General features: G+C 45.6%; 1 protein-coding gene across 1 annotated transcript in view; it reads left to right on the plus strand.

Moving 5' to 3' along the window:
* Nucleotides 1-14,134, plus strand: part of RHCG (Rh family C glycoprotein) — a 33,807-nt gene extending 19,673 nt beyond the window's left edge. Inside the window, exons 4-11 of the mRNA XM_083586781.1 lie at nt 752-899; nt 1,272-1,438; nt 5,342-5,479; nt 7,499-7,635; nt 9,113-9,237; nt 10,828-10,901; nt 11,952-12,045; nt 13,028-14,134. Coding sequence (XP_083442907.1) covers nt 752-899; nt 1,272-1,438; nt 5,342-5,479; nt 7,499-7,635; nt 9,113-9,237; nt 10,828-10,901; nt 11,952-12,023 — 861 coding nt within the window. The 3' untranslated portion in view covers nt 12,024-12,045; nt 13,028-14,134. The remainder of the gene's footprint in view (nt 1-751; nt 900-1,271; nt 1,439-5,341; nt 5,480-7,498; nt 7,636-9,112; nt 9,238-10,827; nt 10,902-11,951; nt 12,046-13,027) is intronic.
* The last annotated feature ends 249 nt before the right edge of the window (nt 14,135-14,383 follow it).

Raw genomic sequence — 14,383 nt, forward strand, 5'->3', positions numbered from 1 at the left:
CCGTCCGCGGGCCGGATTTAGAAGGCGATTGGGATGGATCCGGCCCCTGGGTCTTAGGTTACCTACCCCTGTTTTAAACGGTGAGTGAGCACAGGCCTCGCTCAATCTAGATCTGGACTCTGGCATAAAAAAGAGGGGTGTTGGGGAGCTTTAAGCCTTTGACTTCTGCTGTGGTCCTGAGCTTGGGGAGGGTGCCTTGACTACATTGGAGAAAGCTTTCACTGTTGCCAAGATTCGCCACATTCACACCATATGTTTTACATACCACTCAACTGCCCCGATTAAATGAGAACATCCCATTTGGGGGTTCTGTTCTCTCATGTGAGAGCATGGCACCTGAAAACGAGTGAGATCACGATATCTCATGAGATCACGGAGCCCCAAAATGTGAGGTGTTTTGGCTGTGTACTCTCGCACTGGTCACGTGACTTGCCTGGGAGCGCAGCCTGGTAGATGCACATCCCAGTTTTCACCCTGAACATGTTGGAGGGCATGCATTTTAAACACCACACATTTAAAACACTTTTAACAGTCATGGCTTCTCCCAAATAATCCTGGGAGTTGTATATTCCCCTCACAGAAATATAGTTCCCAGAGTTCTCTGTGAAGAGGGATTGGATTGTTAGACCGCTCTAAGAATTGTTGCTCTGTGAGGGGATTTTCTCATTGTGGTCTAGCTGCTTGTGGGACAGTCATGGAGACCCTCCCGTTCCTTCCCAAGGCTGACCCCTGTTCTCTCCCATCACTGCAGGTTAAAGATGCTGGCGGATCCATGACCATTCACACATTTGGCGCTTATTTTGGGCTAGTGGTGACCGCCATTTTGTATCGCCCCAACTTGGAGCAGACCAAAGATAAGCAGGGTTCTGTCTACCACTCAGATCTCTTCTCTATGATTGGTAAGATTTGCCTTTGGTTTTTGATGCTTTCCGCCTTCAGCTTGCAGAGTGGCCAGGCTTAGGGAAGATCAGGCCCAGTTGCTAATGAGAAGAATGTCCCTTCTCTCCATCCTTAATCCTGCCAAAGTAGCTCAGAGACTGATAATGGTTACTGGCAAGGCTTGAGTCTTATATTTTAACACTTGGAGACCACTCACTGGTGGCAAAGAAGAACTACAGCCCAAAATTCATGTACAATGAATGAATGGGTCATGAACCCAAGTAAAATTGGATTTGTGGGTTGATATACCGAGAAAGTTGGGAACCACTGATCTAGATGCTTCCGTTGATCTGATGTTGCAAGTTAGTTCTTCCCTCCTCCTCCTCCTCCAGGCACCTTATTTCTATGGATGTACTGGCCCAGTTTCAACTCTGCCATTTCTGATCATGGAGATGCCCAACACCGAGCTGCCATCAACACCTATTGCTCTCTGGCAGCCTGTGTCCTCACGACTGTGGCCTTCTCGAGCTTGTTGCAGAAGAAAGGCAAGCTGAACATGGTGAGCAAAGACTGACGATCTTCACATTGCCACCACCAGTATGGGGTGCATAAGTACGCTCCCTTCTTTGCTCCTTGTGTTTTGTGGGCTCATAGGAACTGTAGGGAGATGCACATCCACACACGCCTCTGGCAAGTAATTATTTTGGGGGGAGTTGCAGGGAAATTAAAGGTTTCCAAAATTCTTGGGTGTAGTGGTTTCAAACCACTTTTCCAAGGACCACCAATGGTCATTATGGAAGAGCGGGGGGGGGGGGGAATGCTAACGTTTTCCGCTAAATGTTGAAGAGGCAAGCCACTATTCAGTGTGCCTTTTAACTGAGAAGGCTTATCTCTTCAGCCGTGCAACTGGCACCAGTGGAAAATAAAGAACGGAAGGATAATCAGTGGAACCATGTAGACAGAATTGGGTTCTGGAGAGCAAGAGGAGGAGGGTCACTTTCCCTTGATAAGAGTATAGCCTACTGAATGCAGGAAACTCCATTATAATGAGACCGTCTATAGTTCATTATTGTCTGCTCAGACTGTCAACAACACTCCAAGGATCCAGAGAGAGGTCTTTCTAATCCTGAGATTATTTCAGTGCAGATGTAGGGCAAGATCACCAAGCTTTTGAAGCTGGTGGAACAAATCCCATGGGCACCAGTCACTACCACGTTTGTCCACAGAGAGAACCTCTTTGCATGTCTCCTCTTTTCAGAAAGGAAGTGAGGGTAGGTAGGTGCCTAATCCTGGTATCCAGTGAAATCTGGATATGTCTGAGGAGGTGTGTTCAGCCTAGGAGGGGCTGAGTCAGTGCAAGCAGGAACTGAGCAGGAAGAGCAAATAGCCTCTCATATTTATTGAAAAATATTTATGGAGACCTTTCATGGGTGCTATTGTGGGAATGTTGTAAATACTAGGAGAGGATATATTGATTTCATAGTATCCTTCCTAAATCATGCTTGTGAGTCAGCAGCAGAGCGACATTCCCCAATACATAGCAGAAAGCTAGTCGGTAGATTCTTTACTTAAGCAATCCAATCTGGCTTTGTTCAGATTGGGTTCTGTTCCTGTTGAGTCCCCTTTTATCCCTCCTAAAAAGAATAAAGACACAAGAAGCTTCTTTTAAAAGTAATAAGAAGTTTACTCACATTCAGTTCACAGTTGGATCCCTGAAGGCAGGCTTTAGCTTACAGATACAGATACAGATACAGATGCAATGTGGCTTACACCCTTGTAAGGATGGGACCATGTGCTGCTGGCAGAAAGCCAACAATGCAGTCCAAGAGAAGAAAAGGCATCAAAAGAGGAGGATGGCTGCGTGGCTGGACCTTTTGTGGGGTCTGCCAGGGTCACGCCCACCTCCCTGGTCACATGCAGGGGGAGGATGCTCCAGACTAGGTGGGACAGGAAGTTCAGCTGGCTGGTTCAACATCCCCCTGTCTGTGTCCTCTCTAGGCAAACAAGGAATGTTGCATTTGACTGCTCCAATGGACTACATCCCACAGCCATAAGTGGTAGGGGCAGCATACCGGTCCCTTCCAACTCTACAATTATTTGATTCTGTGACTTTGATAGGAACTGAATTCTACAAAGTTGGAGAACAAACACATGCTCTACCATTGAGCTGCAGCCCTTCTCACCTTCCTTGGGTAGCCAAGGTGGTCCCCCTCCAGATATTGTTCCAACTGCAACCTCCATCATCCCCGATCCTTGACTATACTAGATGGGAGTTGGCTAGCCCTGATCCAAGGCTTGGAATTCTGTTACTTAAGCTGCTCAGAATCCTCTGCATGACAAGCTCATTGAGCAGTCATTCTGATTTGCTTGAAGAAAGCTCATGGGGTTAGATGATCATATCTGGTGTTGACTGAGCTTTCATTCTTATTCATTTCCTGGTAGGCTATATATGACAATGACCATTCATCCCCATTTGCTTCTTCAGTGTTTATATCCTGTGAATCATTGTTTCATCATACACTTTTCAACGCATTCCCCCAACACTTTCCTAAGCACAAAAGTTGTTGCTGTTGCCGTTAAGTGATTTTCTTGAGGTCACCAAAGCACTTTAATCCACTTTAACTGCACAAAGCTCAGTTTCTCAGTGTGCACTTGAACCCACCCCCTACTGACAGTCTGGGCACACCTCAGTTTATTTATTTATTCTATTTAACAACATTTATGTGTCACTTGCTAGAACAGGGATACCTCCCAGGGATTTACAAAATGTGATCTAAAGTGGTGATTTTAAAAATATAAAAACAAACATAAGAAATCAAGTTATATAAAATAAATTAAAATATAAAATGAAGCCATTATCATAGAATTGCAAAGTTAGAAGGGACCCTGAGGATCATCTAGTCCGAACACCTGCAATGCAGGAATATGCAGCCGTCCCATAGGGGATCAAGCCTGCAACCTTGCCGTTACCCGCACCATGCTCTAATAAAACACTTATCCTAATTAAAACCACATGTCCAGGCTTCATATTACATGCCTGCATTTTAGCAGGCACTGAAAACAATTCAGTGAAGGTGGCTGTCGAAGATCCATGGACTGCGAAGGCTCCAATCTCAACTGCAATGAGTGCAAAACAAACAATATGTGCAATCATAAGTAAACATAGGGTTATAGCTAATTAAATTTTAGTCAGGGTAGACCCATTGAAATTAATGGCCTAACTTAGGCCCATTAATTCCAAGGGGGTCTGTTCTGAGTAAAAATGAGTTGAAGATAACCTGCAAATGTCCAGGAGCAAAGTGCTAGCAAACAGCAGGGGCAACTGAGACAAGGGGAGGTAGATGCCATGAAAGGAGAAGGGCAGAGGCTTGGCAAATGAGCTGGGAAGGTTTGGTTGGCTTCCAACAGTTTGTAGAAGAGTGATGGAAGAAGACATCACCACAGGACTCCAGAAAGGGTGGCGACAGAAGGAGAATAAAGCAAAGTGCACACACTTTAAAGCCAAACTTGGCCCTCCAGATTTTTTGGGACTACAGTTCCCATCATCCCTGACCACTGGTCCTGTTAGCTAGGGGTGATGGGAGTTGTAGTCCCAAAACATCTGGAGGGCCGAGTTTGGCTATGCCTACTTTAAAGCACGTTCCTTCCCTCAAAGAATTCTGGGCCCTGTAATTTTCTTTTAACAGTTGCCAGGAATTGTAGCTGTGAGGGGGTAAAGTACAGGGCCCAGGATTCTCTGAGCGGTAAAAGGTGCTCCGATTGTACTTCAGAAGTATAAATGTACACAGCCTAAGATTGTATAGACCAGTATGTGAGAGATAAGGGATGTGAGTTTCACTTCCATCCTTCGTAAAACAGGGATGGGGAACCCATGGTCTTCCAGATGTCGCTGGGCTCCAGCTCCCATCAGCCCCAGCCAGCAGTGGACAACCATCAGGGATGATGGGATTTGGAGTCCAAAATGTGTGAAGGGCACCACCCTGGCCTAACTGCACCGCAGTAAATAGGAAACCTCGTGCTATAAATGGTGGTCCTTATAATAATAATAATAATTTATTATTTGTACCCCGCCCATCTGGCTGGGTTTCCCCAGCCACTCTGGGCGGCTTCCATAGAAAACCAAAAATACACTAAAATATCACAGATTAAAAACTTCCCTGAACAGGGCTGCCTTAAGATGTCTTCTGAATGTCAGGTAGTTATTTATCGCTTTGACATCTGATGGGAGGGCGTTCCACAGGGCAGGCGCCACTACCGAGAAGGCCCTCTGCCTGGTTCCCTGTAGCTTTGCTTCTCGCAATGAGGGAACCGCCAGAAGGCCCTCGGCGCTGGATCTCAGCATCCGGGCAGAATGGTTGTTCCGTGAACACAGCTAGACAGTCAGGGTACAAATAATAAAATTATTATTATTATTATTATTATTATTATTATTACTGAATTCTGAATTTGCTGTTTTGTGCAGGTCCACATCCAGAATGCCACCCTGGCAGGGGGCGTTGCTGTGGGCACTGCAGCAGAAATGATGCTCACCGCATATGGCTCCCTCATTGTTGGTTTTATCTGTGGCATTGTGTCTACCGTGGGGTTTGTCTACTTCACGGTAAGGGCGCTTCTGAGTCTTTTTAGAAAATATTAGATCTAGCTTCAAGGCAACACATGGAGATCTGCATTGATCATTGCAATGAGGAAGCGCCAGCTTCTCCAGCTGCTTGAGGGGGTGCAATACAATTTCTCGAATAGCTGAGGCAGAGCCAAATGTCCTCTGAAAATTGAGGGGGCCTGGCCCCCTCAAAAATGGATTGGGGAGGCAAAACCACCTCGGCCCTTACAAATGGGCTCCTATGTTGCAATGCACCCCTTATTATTATTGCACAATTTTCAGATTATTGTATATGTTTAGAAGCTTATGTGGCCGGCATTTTATTGATCTCCTGCCCTCAGGCAGAAGATATAGAAGCATGATTAGTCGCACCAACAGGGTAAAGAACAGCTTCTATCTGTGGGCTGTTAGGCTGCTGAATGAAAAGATAACAACAGGGCAACTGACTTTCAGGTTAGGTGGGTGTGCGTCAGTAAACAAGGGGAATTAAGGCTAAGAGAGCTGAGTGGGGGCTGCTCGTGTAATCTCACTGTATACAAGTTGTACAAGTGACAATAAAGTATTTCAAATTTCAAATATTAATTGTAGAAGGGGCGTGGCTGTGAGATGGCACAGCTGTTACTATCATGAAAGGACCCTGCACTTCCGAATATGCCACTATATTGTGAAATGTCCCACAAGTGACACGATCCTACATGCTTTATGGCAGCTTTTCAACAGTACATGTGGATTGGGAATCTCCAGTATTCTGCCCACCGTAGATCTATAATATGTGCCAGAGTCCTCGGCAATGCGTATGAAATATACTCGGAATCGAGAGTGGATTTCATGCTCTTTATTCAGCTCATAGTGGTGAGGAGGAATGAAAGTTCCCCAAAAATATCTGCTTTATATACATTATTTACACAATGGGCTGCACGGGATTGGCTAATTCTGGGATTCTCCTTTAGGCCAATCAGGTTGTGGATTCACTTCCACCTGGAGCTGGATTGGGTGGCTCCTGCAGACCAATCATACTGCTGCATTGTTCTAGGACCAATCAGACTGCTGCATTCTGAATCCTATTGTTCTAGGACCAATCAGACTGCTGCATTGTGGATCCTATTGTACTAGGACCAATCAGATGGGGCCTATTTATTTCTCCACTATGTTTATATCTTGGCTTCCTTTCTTGGAGCTCAAGGCAGAATACATGGCTCTCCTCCCCCTCCATTTGATTCTCACAACAAGCCTGCGAGGTTGGTTAGGCTGAGAGATCCCAAGTTCCACGGTGAGCTACTTAGCCAAGTGGGGATCTGAACCTGGGTTTCCTAGTGCCTAACCTCTACCCTGCTCTAGGCACGGAGAACCCAGATGTTGTTGGACTACATCTCCCATCAGTCCTGGCCAGAATGACCAATGGTGAGGGATGATGGGAGCTGCAGTCCAATAACAGCTGGGGGGGGGTGACAGGTACGACTCGCTATGTAGCCAGAGCTGCACCTGCACCACAAGCAGGCAGTACTGGTAGGCTTCAGGGAACCTCAAGGTTTGCTGAAGCACAACATTACAGTGGTACCTCTGGTTACGTACTTAATTCGTTCTGGAGGTCCATTCTTAACCTGAAACTGTTCTTAACCTGAAGCACCACTTTAGCTAATGGGGCCTCCTGCTGCTGCCGCCGCGCCGCCGGAGCACGATTTCTGTTCTTATCCTGTAGCAAAGTTCTTAACCCGAGGTACTATTTCTGGGCAGAGTCTGTAACCTGAAGTGTCTGTAACCTGAAGCGTATGTAACCTGGGGTACCACTGTATTATTTTTTTTAAAAAAAGACAAGCATCCTGAGGGAGAGGGAACCTTGAAACAGCTAACTGAGCAGTGACTGGCTGACTATATGGGAACAGAAAACCAGTGTGTGGCGGCAGCCATGGAATGGAGTATTCTAGAAGAGGGTCATGGCTGAACAGGAGCACCCCACATTGCAACACTGTGTTTCGGGTTCTGCTTCTAAATCCTTTGCTCTCCCCTCATGCCCGCCAGCCTTTCCTGGAGTCCAAGCTGCGTATTCAAGACACATGCGGTATCCACAACCTACATGGGATGCCAGGACTGATTGGGGGAATTGTGGGGGCCGTCACGGCTGCCGCTGCGACTGAAGGAGTCTACGGGAAGGAAGGGTGAGCATCTCTGAAGGGTGGTGTGTTTTGTTTGGGGTGGGGGATGAAGGGGATATAGAACTTGATTCTATGGCGCCAATTCACCTGCATTTTTATTTTTATGCCTGTTACTTAGCAGAAGCTGGAAGACTTTTTTAACTCAAGAGCCACATTCCATTCAGGGTAATCTTCCTAGGGCCGCATACTAGTGGTGGGTGGGGCCAGAGGCAAATGTGGGCGGAGCAACAAATGCAAATTTCACGCTAGTACAGCAGGCTAGTTTTCGATGCACACTCACCTCTCTTATTCCCCCTTCCTGAGATGCAAAGAGACATTATTGTTCAGTTGTTCCGCCTGGCCTTTGGCTTGGAATCAACTTGATTCCTTCCCCCTCTTTCCTTTTTCCTTTCTCCTTTTGTGATGGAACTCCTATTTGGCAACTTCCCTGGCTTTTTTCTGGCCCATGTAGGACCAATCTGGATAGTTGACCTTGGTGAAGACTTGACGTTTTCATCCCCCAAAAAGTTTTTGATTTGAGTTTCTACTGAAATGAGGCTGCATTTTAATGTTGCATTTTAATCTTGTTTCTAAGTTGTATTTTAATCAATTGTTTTTATACCTGGTGTTAGCCACCCTGAGCCCGGTCTTGGCTGGGGTAAGGTAAAGGTAAAGGGACCCCTGACCATTAGGTCCAGTCATGGCTGACTCTGGGGTTGTGGCGCTCATCTCGCTTTATTGGCCGAGGGAGCCGGAGTACAGCTTCCGGGTCATGTGGCCAGCATGACTAAGCCACTTCTGGCGAACCAGAGCAGCACACAGCACACTTTGACGTGCTTTCGAACTGCTAGGTTGGCAGGAGCAGGGACCGAGCAATGGGAGCTCACTCTGTTGCGGGGATTCGAACCGCCGACCTTCTGATCGGCAAGTCCTAGGCTCTGTTGTTTAACCCACAGGGCCACCCGTGTCCCCTTGACTGGGGAGGGCGGGGTATAAAAAATTATATCATCATCATCATCATCAGAGTTCAAGGGTGCAGCCAGTGGCGTAGCGTGGGTTGTCAGCACCCGGGGCAAGGCAAGTAATTTGCGCCCCCTAACCCGTGGATTTGCGCCCCCTAACCCATGGATTTGCCCTAACCCCAGATGTTGCGCCCGGTGCGGCCGCCCCCCCCTGCACCCCCACGCTACGCCACTGGGTGCAGCTCAGTGAAGTCGAAACATTCTGGGTGCAAAACAGGGCTGGTATGGGGTGTGGCACAAGGGCCAGGCAAAAAGGCCAAAGGGGCCACATTTCGCCCCGGGCCTGGGATTTCCAAGCCCTGACTGAAGTGTAACCGCATCGTCACGTGTTAAAGAAAAGCTCACAATTCTGAGGAAAGCATGGGCTTTGCTTTGGCAAAACAGTGACGCTTCTGAAAGGACTTTGGGTTGCTCTCTCTCTGAACATGTGGGAAAGCCTGACACCCCTTCCTTCCTCCTGTTGCTCCCCTTCCACGCAGGCTCATCCGTGCTTTTGACTTCACGGGAGACTTCAGCCACAGAACACCCAGCATCCAAGGCGGCTTCCAAGCAGCTGGCATCGCTGTATCACTGGGCATGGCCTTGGCAGGAGGGGCCATCGTAGGTGCGTGGTAGAACCACAGCTTTGCATGCTGACGGCCCAGGGTTCAATCCTTGACATCTCCAGTGAGAAGAATCAGGAAGCGAGAGATGGGAAGGACCCCTCTGCCAGAGACTCTGGAGAATGCCAGTCATGACTGAGTCCAAATGTGCCTTTCCATTTTGACTCGGAATTCAGGCTCTGTGTCGCATTAGTCCTTTTGTCCCTTTTTGATCTGCCAGACAGGAATGCCACCTGTATTATTATTATTATTATTATTATTATTATTATTATTATTATTATTATTATTATTATTTACTCCCCAGCCACACTGGGTGCCTCCCAATTGAGTGTTGAAAACAATACAGCATTAAATATTAAAAACTTCCCTAAACAGGGTTGCCTTCAGATGTCTTCTAAAAGTCAGGTAGTTGTTTATTTCCTTGACATCTGATGGGAGGGCGTTCCACAGGGCGGGCGCCACTACCAAGAAGGCCCTCTGCCTGGTTCCCTGTAACCTCACTTCTCACATTGAAGGAACCGCCAGAAGGCCCTCAGCGCTGGACCTCAGTGTCCGGGCTGGACGATGTGGGTGGAGACACTGCTTAAGGGATACTGGGCTGAGGGCGTTTAGGGCTTTAAAGGTGAGCACCAACACTTTGAATTGTGCTCAGAAATGTATTGGGAGCCAACATAGGTCTTTCAGGACTGGTGTTATATGGTCTTTGTTTTATGTGACTGACCCAGGGAGCCCAGGTTGTGTTAAGTCAGATCAGGCTTTGATCTGGGCCTACAATGGCAAATGTCCTTCTGCTTCTTTGGTATTCAAAGTCCAGCCTGCGCCGCCATCCTGAGTTCTTTACTGTCTTATCCCAGCAACTGCCTACAATTTTAGCCTCATGGTTCTTTGTGGTGTTTCACTACTGCCCTCTTGTGGCATGTTGGGTTATGATTTTTTTTTTAAAAAAAACCTATTTGCAATGTTTCCAATAATTCAGTTTACTGTTACCTGTCACACTTCAAACAGTCTTGGGCCCAAAATTAGTTTCTTGAGGAGTTTCTCAACTCACGATCACTTTTTTTTTCCTTTCAGTTTTGACAGACACATTTTGGCAAGCAGTATATCCCCTAATAAAATACATGTTATTTCCACTCATATATTCAATTATATCTACTCCCCTAGTATGTTTTCTATGTTATAAACATTAACTGAAAAACTGCACCGGCAAATTCAGGTAACTGCAAATCTTGAAGGGTGGCTGCATTTCAATTCAGGTGTGCCTTTAAATGAAACAACAATCAAACTGAATCAAATTTCTGCTGCATCCCTGATTCCTAGTTGGCCTGCCCCACCAAACTGCAGCCAGGGGCCTAATGAAAAACCATATTGCCCTGAGGTGCGTGTCATATTGCTTTAATTATTTTTAACTGCTTTAATTGCCATGCTTTTTAACTGGGTCTCTCTTTTATTTTTTAATTAAAGCTGTTTTCATAATCCGTGTGTTTTAATTACACAGTTGTTAACCACTTAGAAACCATTTTGGCACAGAAGCGGAATATAAATAAAAATAAAAATAATAGAATGAACTCCCTGCTCTGTTATCTTTCCTTCAGGTGGCATTTTGAAACTACCTTTCTTTGGAGACCCCACAGATGAAAACTGCTTTGAGGATAATGTTTACTGGGAAGTAAGTGGTGTAGACCTCTATTTTCAGACAGCTGAAGGATTCTGTCTTTGCAGAGTTTGATTCAGCTGACTTGATCCACAACTCTAAAGTGTGGAATAATCTTTTGTCTTGCTGAGTATTTGGAACATGGGGCATCTAGCACAGGCTGGGGAAAGCTGTAACTCTCCAGATGTTGCTGGATTCAAACTCCCATTAGTCCCAGCCAGCCTGGCCGATAACCAGGGATCATGGAATTTGTAGTCCAACAAAATCTGGAAGCCCACAGGTTCCCGTCTTTGATGCAATGCAAGTCAAATCTTATCTGGAGCAATGCTAGATTATGCAACAGACAGATTTAGCACGTGTTCCTGCTAAACCTCTGCCCCTAAACTGGGCCGGCTGGTTATTATAAGAACAACTGTTTGGAAATTGGTGCCTGGATTTTAATTTTCCTCTTCCCTCCCTGTTCCTTTTCCTTTGTGTGTTGTGGTAGGGACTGTCTTGCTTTCATTATACGTAAGCCACTCTGGGAGCCATTTGTGGTTAAACGGTGGGATAAGAACTAAATAAATTTGCTCCGATACAAAATTCTCCCTTTACCAAAAATATGACCAAACTCAGTCCATATTGCAGGTTATCTAGTAAACAAAACTGAATAAATATGTAGATTATTGTTCATATTATCCATTCTTATCCATACTAATAACAACTACAATTCTAGGCAGACCATATTGGTGTGGACCAGCCTTTTGACAAGCTTTTGCCCTCCAGATATTTTTAGGACTACAACTCCCATCACCCTCGGTTGTGCTGACTGGGACTGATGGGAGTTGTAGTCCAAGACATCTAAGGCTTGTGTGAACTCTATGGTGAGGAAAGTAAAGCAAGCCTCTTTAAGCCACGAGATGGTGCTGTTCCCTGTCACATGAGGACTTCATTGTATAACAGTTTTGTTTTGTTTTCCCTCTTTGTGCGTCTTCCGGGCCTCTCCTTTCTCCAGGGCCATAAAAGCTACAGATAACCATGATAAATAAATAAGTTGGGACCTAACAGATGTTTTCGCCTTATCAGGTACCTGGGGATGAAGAGAGCAGCCTGTATTGTATGAACGACTCAAACACAAAGCCTGTGACAGACAATTAATCCACTGGAGTCCATGCCAAGGGTAAAATGGGACCCCTATTTCGGGACAAATGAATCTTGACAATTTCAGATTTTTTGAGACTTGAGTTCAGTTCACCTGCAGGAAATTTTATGTGTGTGTTTTCATCCAGGTTTCTCCTAGTATACATAACCTGTACACGATCTCACCTAGTTCCACCTTGCAATCTCACGCAATCTCACCTGATCTTGCCTAACAGTTTGGGACCAATTTACATGAAAGTTCTCCTCACCCATATATACTCACTCAGCCCCTTCAATCTGCAGAACCGGCACCATTACAAGTGCCACATAATGCTTTCCCCTCATTTGTAGTAAACTGATATTTTAGTGTGACAGAACCTGCACTTCGGAAGTGCCTTCAGTGTGCTCTCTTTGGTGACTGCTGAAAACCATTTTCTTTAGGCAAGTGTGTTCAGACATGGAGAACATTGACATGTGTTCTAGTCTGACTTTTTAGCTTATCGTTGGTTTTAATTGTTTTAAAAAGGTTTTAATTAGTTGTGAATTTCTCCTAATGCACACTTTTTTTGCCTAATGGACTCGTTTTTGCAAATCAGTTTTCCCCAGTGCTTTTTTCCTTAAAAAAAAATGTTTAGGGGTACTCTCATTTTCCTACTCATATTGAAATACTGCCCCTCAATGAGAGCAAACTTTTGATTCACAAAATGTCTAGGGGTATGCGTACACCTGCGTCTCCCCAGAAAAACCCCACTGGTTTTCCCTAATATAATGCATTTTCATGCATACTTCACCCTAGTATATGCAAATCAAATTAAACCCTTGTTCTTCGAGCCAATGGCCAGCATGTTTATGCCTTTCTGTACACATTACTTTGAGATCTACCCTGAAAAATTCAGAGAATTTCAAAGGATGGCTATGTTTCTGTTTTGGTATTGTTTTGGAAAGAGTGAATGATAAATGCAAACTTAATGGAATTTCTCCCCTGTCTTTACACATGAGCCTCTCTTTTTCTTTTCTTATAGGACAATGCAGGCAACCAGATCAGTATAATCAGCTTCTCCTTTTGGAATTCCTTGAGTGGTTTTTGTTTTGTTTTGTTTTGTTTAATCTCCTACGCTCTCAAGTACACAAGAAGGTTGTGGTTTTCTGGAAGCTGTAATATTTGCTACCATCATTTGTCTGGATGCAAAGATTCTTCATGGAATAGATTGTGCCCTTATTATTATTATTATTTCTCTTCTTGCATCTTGCACCATTGTGAGGTTAGCCTGGAAGAAAAAGTGTTTACATCCTCCTGCTGCATGCAAAGACAAGTGGAAATCTATAATATCATGTGGTTAGAAGTGGCAGCAAAGTTCCCCCAAGTTCAGGACTTGGATACGAGCTGCAGAGCTTGTGAAAGATCACCTAAAAAGAAGAAGTGAGCTTTGCAAGCCCCAAACATATTCACCGTCTCAGTTTGAAATCTCAGCCGGAGAATTACTGGCCTCCCCTGCATGTCCGCAACAGCTCCCCTGACTAGCCTCATCCAAAGGTGCCTAGAGCAGAAATGGTATGAGCAGAAGAAAGAAGAGGGGAATAATATTGTCCTTTCCTTCTTTCCCTCCATCCAGGCATTCTGCATCGTTAGGCGGCAAAGCTTGAAAAATGATGGAATATGTAGCTATCCTAAAAGTGGCTTGTAATGCATTTTCCCAAACTATCAGATGGGCTTGGGTTGTCCCCTCTGATTCCCCCCCCCCTGCCCCTTTTTCTGGGAAATTCCCAAGCTGGAGCTGATCTGAGAAGAGCTTGCAAGGCTGTGTTTTGGGCCCCTTCATATTCCTCAGATTGGTCTGAGATTCTCTGCTTCCATCCCCCGCCCCCTAGGAAGCTTCTGAGCCAGAGGCAATCTGGAAGAGAGCTTTCGAATGCCCTCTCATCTCTAAGTGCGCGGTGGACCCACTCGTGGTGGCAGCGTCTGGGGTCAGGAAGACCAAAATGCTCAAGGCTCCGAAAGCCAGCATGTGATTAGCATGCTGAAAGATCTGTGATAACGCAGCTGGAGAAGGGGAGGCTTGAAACGCATGCTGTCGAAATCCCTCCTGTTGGAATCAGTGGATATTAAAAGCGCTTAATGCTAGACTGTACCCTCAAATTTGTTTCTCCTTCTTTTCCTTCTAATAACCAGCAAAGGCACTACCTTTAGCTCAGTGGCACAGCATCTGCCTTGTGCGCAGATGGTTGCAGGTTCAGTTCCCAATGGCTTCTCCAAATAGGGCTGCCAACGCGCAGTCAGAGGCATAAATGCTTCTGAATGCCAGTTGCTGGAAGCCGTAGGAACAGAGAGGTTTTTATGCGCTTGGGTCCTGCTAGGATGCTGAACTAGATGGGCCATT

Source organism: Podarcis filfolensis, assembly GCF_964270895.1.
Source record: "Podarcis filfolensis genome assembly, chromosome: 14".
NCBI lineage: Eukaryota > Metazoa > Chordata > Lepidosauria > Squamata > Lacertidae > Podarcis > Podarcis filfolensis.